Below are 11,463 nucleotides of genomic sequence, written 5' to 3'. Positions count from 1 at the left end.
GTGTGTGTGTGTGTGTGTGTGTGTGTGTGTGTGTGTGTGTGTCAGCGAAACACCGATTCTGTGTAGAATGAGTTTATAGCCGAAACGTCACCCAAATAGAAGTTTCATAAATGTCTTGAAAATAATTAAATTTGGTCTTTTTTTTTGTTGTTGTTGTTGTTTTTCAGAGGAAGCTAAATATCACGATGAATCTTAGATGCTATTGAGAAACGCTTTTTTTAACGTACAGTAAATGACAGAGGGCATTTGTGTATGTCAATAACGTTGAGTCAAACTGGGAGAGGAGCACGTGGATGTGCAAACGAGCACATGAGAGCAGCACGCGCCAAGCTATAAAATTGATCTCTCCGCTATCCCAAATTTTGAACTGATATACAGACTGCAAGGAAGGCAGCTAGTCAACAGCATTCACCGCCAACTCTTTGGCTAATCTAATCGACCAGTAGGATTTTACTGTCACTCTTATAATGTACTCACGGCCCCAAAGTATGGAGTGTAATGTTGCGGCAATGAGACGCAAACCATGGATCCTCAGATTCATAGTCAGGGACACTAACCACTAGTCCACGTCCAGCTCGGGTTTACGATTAAATACCAAGATTATGGGCGTAAAGGTAAACCTGGGTTGAATAGATAAAGAGGACGAAGACAAGCACTAGGATTGTTAAGAAAAGGAGCATGTGGCTGTTAAACTGAATTCAAAGACGAATATGAAGAGAACAAGAGGTTGTGGAAACGTTTACAGAACAAAGACGATGAAGCCACACTAGTGTTGAAGTTACGAAAAATGTAAGTTAAAAGCATATAGTTGCGATTCTAAGAACATAAAGAAAAAAGAATGTCAACTACATTATATCTGCTATATCCAGTGCCGACGAGGTCTTTTGTTCAATACCAGGGCTACTCAGGCCGGGCTTGCACTTAAGCAAAGTCAAACGTCAAAGAAAAATCATCTGTAAGCGAAAAACTTACCAAAATCTGCTCGACAAAAGTTGTCAATCATGTTTTCGTACGTATCTGGCTGGCTACAAGCAATACATGGCGCTGGCTCTAGAATAAATGAAAAAAATATATATGTATATCAAACTGACTGATAAGTTGTATATATATATATTCACTAACTGGGATTAAACAGAAAAATTATTTAATGAAAAAAATACAAACTTCGCCAGGATTTTTCGACGTGCTTTATTCACAAACATATATATAAAATGAGAAAGTAAAACAACAACAACAAAAAACGGGCCATAACGTATCAATTAACAACTTTATCATCATTACAACCGGGTTTACAGACCTTGAACTTCTCATTAAGGAAGACCCAGTTATAAAGAGGCACCACGATATTAATAATCTACAGACATCCTTCCAACTAAAACTGTTTTAATCCATAAAAGAACAACCACCAGTTTGTGGCTCGTGTATCCTGAATTGTGACTATGTAATTAGTATTTATTTTCAGTTTGCATTTTTTTTTTTATATTATGTTTGCCATATTGTTTATACACACACACACACACGTTAGTGCTGCTTGGTCCTTCAATCTTGTTTTTTTAAGCTTCGTTATTCTCCAATGTCTTAAAAAATTACCTTATTTGTACACACATCTTATTTTCGCACTTCGCTGATGATGGAATAAATACAATCTGAAATGTTCGACGAGTCATGTAAATAAAATACTTTTTCATCCTCTCAACCGTATTTCTCTTCATCAGCACACATCAAAAGAATCATACAAGTAGCGTTTTAGTTTCATACTTCATAAAAAAAAATTAAAAACATTGACGCCCTCAGTAATTCAAGTAGCACCGAAACGTTGAGTATACCTTTCAAAGAAGACATCTGTGTGGCACGGTCAACACTCGCACTGTATGACAGACCTTTAGTAACCACTGTGACCCGTAAAATATTACGAACAAGAATGACACTACAAGAGTTGCCCCAAAGTTAGTGTTTCACGCTAATGTACAATAAAAATGTGTGAAAATCAAAGTCAGAGTTGTTTTTTTTTTCTTTCTCTCTTATAAAACTTTGGTCCTACCTGGTATTCTTTCATTAAAATTTTACTATTATTACTACTATATTACTAAAATTATTACATACATAATTTTTTTATCATCATTATTTCACAATATAGATGAATTGAATATATTTACTTACGATGATTTATTACAAGCTTATATAAACCTATGGAGGACAGGACAATAAGACATATAATGGGGACAAATCTAAAATTAGATTAATGAACACAATTAGCTTAGGAGGCTAGCGACATTTCAAGGGGGTATGGCCCCCTCCACACATACAACTTAAATACATACAAATAAACAATTAGAAAAGGCTTAGGAGTTAATTCATAATAAAACTAGTTTTTGATGTCCATGAATGTAATCAAACTGAACTTCAGAAAGACTGCCACTGTTTCAGCTTTCACACACACACACACACACACACACATTCAGTTTTCTACAATATATCAGGAACAGGCTCGACATCGTCACTGCTATAAATATGTTCGGTGGTTGCAAAGGAATATCAAGCTGTGTTGACCTTGTTTTTAGGATGCTATATGCTCTCCCTGCAATATAAACACAAACTTATGCAGTTAAAACTGTCCATATTTATATAAATACACTTCTATGAACACTAGTCTGTTCAGTATACGTAAATCAACAAACTTGTTAAAATTTCGATACAAACAAATGTACCCCTATACACCACCAAACAACAATGGGTCTGTTCCACTGATCACTGTGTGTGTGTGTGTGTGTGTGTGTGTGTGTGTGTGTGTGTGTGTGTGTGTGTGTGTGCGTTACAGTATCTGTTCTCTCTACATTAAAGTTGATAAAATTCATTTAACTGATATGTAATAAACCTAAAATAAGTATTCACAAGCGGAAGATCTTGTGACATCCCTTGGTAGATATGTTGTTTCATCCAAAGGTCGAATAGCAAGGCATCTTGATTAAATCACTACGGAATAATAGTCATGACATAATTTAGTGGGATTGGCTTTTTAGGGGGTGTGGTAAGGTGGTCGTGGACAGCCTTGCGGTGACTTTACCCCCATGCAATAGCCTAATATAATTAATATGTAGTGGTGTGCGCTATTCTTGTCTACAAATCAGTAGACTGTTCCCACTGAATCTGAGTGTAAATACCATGATGCACTGACGTGTAGGGCTTATAAAGGTCAGCCGTTGCCAAAGGCGGTCAGAATGGGGTGAAAAGGATGGTTTATATCTTTGGCCGCCAGTGAGGCACCTGCCCCCTTAATACCTGCTACACATAAGCAAAAGACTGTTAGCGCCAATTAAGATAACATGTGAAAAGGAGTTCACGCGAACTTTGATGTAGCACTGATGAGTGTCTGAAACACCACACACTTATACCTGAATCCACTGTTCATACCGTGCAACTAAGAAAAAAACTATCGTATTGCTTATGGAGAATATTAAATCAGCTACCCAAAATTAATCATTTTTCGGTTCATGCGAAATTTGAAATGCTATAAACAAAACCCGCTCAGTTGGCATTAAATCCACAACCCAAGACTTTAATGAAATTTCAAAACCGTGTATCAGCATATCGCTGTGCGCATAGAACTTCTTGTTGCTGGATTTCACGTGTATTATGCACCCATTAGCAAAAAGGAACATAAAGTCAGTACAGTGAGCGTCAAAACTAGGGTGACGAACGATAAAAGCATCACGTGGAGCGATAAACTTCGCTACTCGTTGGTTTTGAATGAACGAATCATGCGTTAACAGCAACATAGACAACACTTTGGATATGGTTGTGTTCTCCAAAATATGGTGGTTGGTAGGAATAGTATCATAATATGGATCCGCATTAGCAGAGTTGGACTTTGGTCAACTGACAATAGTTAAGAGACCCTTAAAATTCCTTGTTACACTGGGGAAGTTTGTTCGTTTGTTTTTGAATTTCGTGTAAAGCTACACGAGGGCTATCTTCGCTAGCCGTCCCTAATTTAGCAGTGTAAGACTAGAGGGAAGGCAGCTGGTCATCACCACTACCGCCAACTCTTGGGCTAATCTTTTACCAGCGAATAGTGGAATGGACCGTCACATTTAACGCCCCCACGGCTGAAAGGGCAAGCATGTTTAATGGGACGGAGATTCGAACCAAGATTGTGAATCAAGCGTCTTAACCACTAGGCCATGACGGGCCACTGGGGAAGTATGAACGATGCTGTACTGTCTTAAGATTAATGGAAAATTCAATACATATATCAACATGATGATGTACAATACAGTAGATAGGAGGAATAAGCTTCCAAGTATTACCGTGTCTATTCCACCAATTCGTGGCAATGATTATTATAGTCTTTAATTTACAATTCACACCAAAGATGGGTTTAATCTCTATTGAAATGAATCTCTAGCAGCGAAATATACACCCCCGTACCACTACAGCACTTGTGATAATATAGAGTATGTACACGACAACCAAACCTGTTGATTTATTCTTAAGTCTACAAATAATAACTTGTACGTGTATGCACAACATGCCTTTCGATACGAAACAAGCAATACGAGTTATGAAGTTTTAGATGGAGGAGCCGATAAAAATATACGATAACAAATCAAAAAGTGGCCTCTAAACAAGCTTAGACAAGTGGAAGAAACCCGTTGATCCTTCCAGGACATTCTTTGAAAGTACATACCCTACGTTGCATTAGTCTAGTTTGTTTACTGGTGTACCATTACGAAATTCATTCTTATGTTGTAAACATTCGTCACCAGTTTTTTTAACAGCGTGAAAACGTGTCCTAAACAAAGGAGCTAATAGAAAGCATTTTTTGTGTCTAAAAAATTTAAAATAAAACATATTAGCATTAATTATGGTAAGATAATACTTAGTTTGATATTATTTCGATTGAATGGTTTCTTGAAACTAATTATCTTACCCAATAAACACTAATATTATTCCACATAATTAACAGATTTAATTATTTAAGACACGTTTGGTAGTCAAAGGTTTAAACCTGTCTTATTATCACACAACTAAAGTTGAACTTTAGTTGTGTGAATACAACTCGTCTTTATTGCTATTTTTCCAGATGAGTGAGTGCGTATGTGCGCGCGCGCGTTTTAGAGCCAAGTCACATTGAGCTATCTACTGTGTCCACAGAGGGGAATAGAACCCCTTATATTCGTGTTGTAAATCCTTAGACTTACCGCTGTCCGACCGGGGGAACTTCTCCAGATGAAGGACCAAGAAAGATATCGGAGTTTCATATTCTACTTAGTAACTAAATACACTTATGGTCCTCACAGGAGTGCGTCCAGTGCATTCTAATGTCTAATCTGATAACCCTTTTGCACGTTCCTCTAATACAGAACATATGCCCCCCCACCCCTACAGAGAGGCGGCAAGCTCTTACGGCTCGGAACGATTGCCGAGAAAAGATTACATGCCAATGAGGATACCAATTAAATAATTTATGAAGGTATGGTCCATGGTCTCAACTCAAGGAATCTAATTAGATATGCGATATTCTCTTAGCCTTGTACAGCCAACCTAATTGATAAGAACCAGAACCCTAAAATATACACTCCTAGGCTATCAACTTACACTATCACGTTTAAAACGACATAACTTCATTTTATAAAATATGCAGGTGACGTGATACATAACACAGAAATGTCGAACAGCTTAAAGAGTAAGTGTATGTAAAGCACGCGCAATAGTCATTTAAAAATTGGTAACCCCCTCAATTTTTTAGCCCAACGCTATATTTTCACACATCCTTAATCTTCTCTCTCATATATATATACACACACACACATATATATACAGACAGACACGTAAAATCTTTAAAAGAAAACGCTCTACGATTCAAATCTGCATATCGGAGTCTTGTAAAACAGTTCACATGCAGGCTAACATTTTAAGTATCAAACTGGAGTTTAAAAAATATTGATCCACTGTGTAAATCTTAATAATACAATATTAAAATCAAACTTAAATATAACTTTAAATTTAAGCCATGCTTTTCAGTCATGAAACAATACACTTGCATCGACACACCTAAATCTATGTAACTTTTCTCTAGATACTAAAATCTGCAAATATCAACACATCTGGATCAACAAACCTTTATATGTACGCTAAAATATGTACACTTTTTTTTCTAATTTAAGTACCATAATTTCAAGAATTAAATCTATACACTGGTATTCATACACTTTAGTAGATACAACTGAGTGCATACATCTAATTTAACCCCTGAAATTGTACGCCAAAATCTACCCAACAGAAATTCCCCACTTTAATATGTATACTTAAATATAAGCAGTTATATCCAAAACACCTGAATCTATACATCAGACTTTTTTTTACTTCTAAATCTTAAATACGCATTACCGAGTCTACAATCTGTACACTTAAATCGCCAGATCACATCCGAATCTATAAACCTTGCTGTAGATACACTACGAGCCTGAATCTATGTTACCCAAGTTGAGTTATTTTCCCAGAAGAAACAATCCAAAGTGGGTAGGATTAACACTGCACTGGTGATTTAAATTAAAACATTACTATATCTTTGAAAACAGGAAGGATATTCGATAACAAACTACCTTTAGAAAATAATTACTGAACAAACAAAAGTTTAAAATATGTTAGAAAAATATTGACAATATACAGGCAAATAAGCGGACAAACGGGAAGGGAATACAAAATCTCCGACACGTCCTCCTGGTGACTGAAGAACATTTCCTTGGCGTAACTCAAGTGGTTTGTAATAATATACAAAATACTTAAGTTCTTTATCATAAATATACTTTTTCGCTGGCTAGAAAAAAAAAGGCAGGAGTATAAATAAACCGAAACCTCTTGGACGTTGAAATATCTTCCAGGAAATTTCAATGCAGGAACTCACAAGGTGCAGGCTGCAGACCTGTGTTTATTCAACAAATAAGAAACCAATGCAAACTCTTAGGCTGTTTATACTTTGTTCAACGGAAAGCCGAAACATCATCCTCAAGACAAGTTTTTTTTTTTACCGTTCATTTTCAACTCTTATATAAACCATTACTGTTTTTCACGTTTCAGTATTTTAAAAACACAGTGTACATAACCCTGGTGACCTATACGTCAGTATTTTTTGTTGTTGTTTTTTGTACTTTCTACAAAATGTCGAAGTTCCATCAACTACTATGTCAGAACATCGCAACAAAAGCAGTTAACCCATACAAGTCAACAGTAACTTGTCAATTTCCTTACAATATTGATTTTGATCGAATTTCAAAACAATAGTATTAACAAACAATTCTGAAATCACAAAAAGACAGACGTTTTACATTTTTTAGGAGAAACAACTGTTTTGAGTAATAGTTTCTCAGCTTTATTTGTGAAAGTAGTGCTAAATTTTCTACCGTGTTTTTGTTGCCTGTTTTAATTCTTACGCAGAATAAACTGTAAAAAATATACTGAAAATACTACAGAAAAACTAAGCTTTACAAACAAGAAGTTCCTTTTCAAAATTTTCGCATTAAAACTCCATCACATCGAAACAATCTGCTTCATACTAGTGAAAGTAGACCAAAATAAAACCGACTACCATTCTCCCGGCGTTGCACGGTTCAAACAACATGAAACCAACTACTATACTCCCGGCGTTGCATAGTTCAAATCACTGTTCAAGCAAGGCAACGTCTATTTATGAGTGAAAGTAAAAATAATACTCCAAACTCAATCGTAGTTTTGAACAAATACACCATTAATGAGACAAACAAAAGATAAAGCATTTCTGTAAACAATAACCAGGTTAACATCGACGTACATCAGAATAAGAAAGAAATCGAGGAAGATGTAGAGACTCTCCAGCAGACAACTAAATATATATAAAAGCAAACTTAATGTAGAGCGTGAATAACTCAAAATACACATTACAATTCTGTAGTGAAATCTAAATTCTGGCTTATCTTTAATGAACGACTCAACGTATCCTTCCACATTTGTATAGTCTAATATATAGACGAGAGAACACGACTGATTGTTAAATATTTTCAGTACCCGATTTATATAGTAAACAATATATCATTATGAAAATTTACCTCACTTTTTAATAAGCTATCCTTCGTCCTATACTCTACTAAATAACATGTGTAGTGTGCGTGCGTGTGTTGTTAAGTGCCAAGTTTACGTCTTAAACCATTATGTTTAAAATTAATTTTCATAGGAATTTCTCTTCTGTTTGTAATCAGAAGTTAACCATTATGTTTCATTCTTATAGAAACGAATCTCTGTTGGTCAGTTCTTGCACGGTTATCTAATTAAATTATTAAAGTGTTTCAACGAAAAAGTAAAATAGTTTATGAGGTGACAAATAATGAAGATAAAATTACGTTCAGATAGAGACCTGGCAGCGCGAATTCGAAATATAAACAGACTATTACTAGACATTAATTGTAGGCTTCCTTAAATATAAACATTACCAAGTTTTACAAGTATGTATTTCATTAGTTATTTCCAAAGCGACAGAACGTTTACTGCAATTAAAACTATAAATAAATCGGTTGTTGATTTGGCGCCTGCAAAAGCAACTGAGTTACACAAGGTCATTAATCTTCGTGTCTGGTTTAAGCCATGTTTGTTTCAACAAAAATAAAGTACCCCAGAGACTAATTTTATCTTTTACCGCCCCGTTTTGTATTTACAACTGTATATTTATGTTATCACGTGAAAACATTACATCGAGTGTTAAGTTGAATCAATTAATTACAGATTATATAAAAAGATGCATTTTTTCTACATTGTTTATTACCCTCCCCCTTTTTATAATATTATTTTAATTACAAGAACTTAGTTATATAGTCTAGTTATTCATTTTTAGTCTATTTTCCTTCAGGTTACTGAAATTCATTTCGTTTTATTTTAACTTAGACACATTTTCCCAATGTTTTCAAAGCTCGACTCGAAATTTCTCAACCGTATTCCTTTTGGCAACTTTTCTGTAATTATATGAACATTCAATCTGCTCTTCTTTTTTAATTAAGCTTCTTATTAGAACAGTTTTAATAATATGAACTAACAGATACGCGAACAGCGATGTTAAAATATTTTATACGCTCTTCTTCTGAAAAACCCTAAGGGATCATATAAAGAATACAGTGTGAAAAAATATAACAGGTTTTAATAAGAATGTCTTATGGCCATTATAATGGATTAGACTTTTTATTCACCAGTCGTTCCTTCAATCAGTTGCTGGTGGTTTTCAAAAAGTCTATGCTTTTCTTCTTAGAAATACTTATGTTTACACACAAAATATTAAGACTTAGAACGATAAGTAAACTTTAATTTTGTATCTATTCATCATGGTAGGAAGACGACACTGTATATTTATTTGTGTAAGCTTCGTTCCGTCTTCACTCCAATCAGTGAACCTACAAACTTGTTACAGCGTATTTTGTACCTGTCTGCACCTCTCTTTCTCTCAGAGCCTAAAAAGAACCTGAAGAAAATTCTCGGTTAGACATGGTTATCCAACGAGAACTCTGGAAAAGGGGAGAATGGCAGAATTCGTGACGATAACACACAGCGACATCACTGATATAACGATAACACAAACACACAATGACAACGATAGTATGATTTCTTCACAGAAAAAAAAATAGAAAATAAAAAATCTAGTAATGACTTAAAACGAAACAATTATAGTGTTATATATAGAGGAACAGAGACCACTGGTGACAGTACATCAAATGACCAATCCATTTCAACTTCGTGATGCTACATCGCATCCTATTCTTTATAAGAGCAACAATGTGTTGAAACTTCAAAATAATTACCAATATTTATACACGATATCAATGATTTTTTTAAACACATACTTTAATGATAGACACATATACCCCTCTTTCCTGAAAGCGTTTATTTTTCTCCACAGTTGAAACTTTGGCAAATAGGATATATTTGTTTTCACTCGTGCTTTGTTCTACTTTAATCGCCGTTTACTTCTACATTTATGATGTATTTATTTGTTCCGAGAAATATTCATTAGCAAGTTTTGATTGCCACATGTAACTATGGGCTAGACAGGTTCAAACATGTCTGCGTTGATGGACAGTTCACACATGAATTTACACCACTGAATTGATACGGTCTGGGGGTAGTGGTCAGTTCATATAAGGACTTTATAGTTGTTACCGATATTTTCGGATGGCTATAAGCTCCAACTTGTTACTATAGTTTAGCTTATTATTACCTTCTTGGGTCGTGGTCAATTCACAAAAGACTTTATGAACATGGTTGCTATTATTATTAGTGACAATAGGAGGAGGAGTACTTCTCACCAGCACGATGAGATTTACGCATCTAAATTAATTTAAAAAGTATATACAAGCTGAGAATGAAAACTAAAATATGCATGGCCGATTGAATCTCTACTTTGATCGTAATGCTAATTAAAATTATCAGAATCTCTTGATTATTTGTGAACACACCTTATGGGTGCAAGTACCGAGGTGAAAACTATACAAATCAGCTACACAAATCTCTGAACAGTCGAAGTTTCAACTATAGCCACAAAGTTCGTGATTGGGCTACTTTTAATTCTTAAAAGATAACTATAGCAACTTTGTGAACTCTCGATCGACCGTTGGTGGCCCAGGCAGAAACGGCAATCTTTTAAAGAAACTGCAATTATTATTGCTGGAAATAAAACCAGGTGAAAACAGTGAATGTATGCTTTCTTGTATGATTACTTTCCATCTTAATTATTAAATTTAATTCAATAAACTAAAACTTCGTCTCTCGCATAATGAAAAAGATGGCGTCCAATACAGCCCAACTGATATTTGAAAATAGGTTATAGAATGTTTTATAAGATACTTCAACTCCTATTAAACTTCAAGAACATGGTTGCCACAATGCTCGTTTAAATTTTGTGCATGTATCTGCGAATGTAAATTATCATTCTGTATAGATATAATCTTTCAGGCTACTATTTTGTTTGTACGGCCATGATAACATTAAAAGGTTCCCAAATACTTCTGACTTGTGTGCCTCAACAACAAATCGGCATTGTTGTGAAACGGAAAGAGAGGCGTATTAATAGATAAATTACAATTTCAAATATTTGGTCAGTGAACGATATGTTAAATAAGTTATAATCAAATAAAAATACTACAAACATAAGACGATATACGTGTTTAATGCTTAACCTTATTTGTACATCATATCGTTTTCTGTTAGCATTTAAATGGACTTGTACAACTGAAAGAGCAAAATCGGGTCAGGGAGTGGCCCTTAAGGTTTCAGGAAATACGAAACCAATTCTAAAGTATTTAATCCATTCTAGTAGTAGCATTGCAAATATTTCTTCGAACACGAGTAAAGAAGACTATTAAATCATCTGGTTTTTAAGGGAATACTTTAACTATTGAAAATAAGCCGTAAGTACACTCAAACTCAAAGGGATTCGAACAGGGTCGT

At 34.8% G+C, this 11,463-nt stretch overlaps 1 protein-coding gene across 4 annotated transcripts in view; it reads right to left on the bottom strand.

Moving 5' to 3' along the window:
• Positions 1-11,463, bottom strand: part of LOC106461398 (secreted frizzled-related protein 5-like) — a 68,463-nt gene that overhangs the window by 15,761 nt on the left and 41,239 nt on the right. For all 4 annotated transcript variants that reach the window (XR_002610970.1, XM_022388350.1, XM_022388351.1 and 1 more), the window contains exon 2: positions 973-1,050. Coding sequence is in view for 3 of the 4 variants with exons in the window: in XM_022388350.1 (XP_022244058.1) it covers positions 973-1,050 (78 nt within the window). In the remaining variant the exon portion in view is untranslated. The remainder of the gene's footprint in view (positions 1-972; positions 1,051-11,463) is intronic.

The sequence above is a fragment of the Limulus polyphemus genome, unplaced genomic scaffold (genome assembly GCF_000517525.1).
Source record: "Limulus polyphemus unplaced genomic scaffold, Limulus_polyphemus-2.1.2 Scaffold951, whole genome shotgun sequence".
Classification (NCBI taxonomy): domain Eukaryota; kingdom Metazoa; phylum Arthropoda; class Merostomata; order Xiphosura; family Limulidae; genus Limulus; species Limulus polyphemus.
This window is presented reverse-complemented; position numbering and strand designations above follow the sequence as displayed.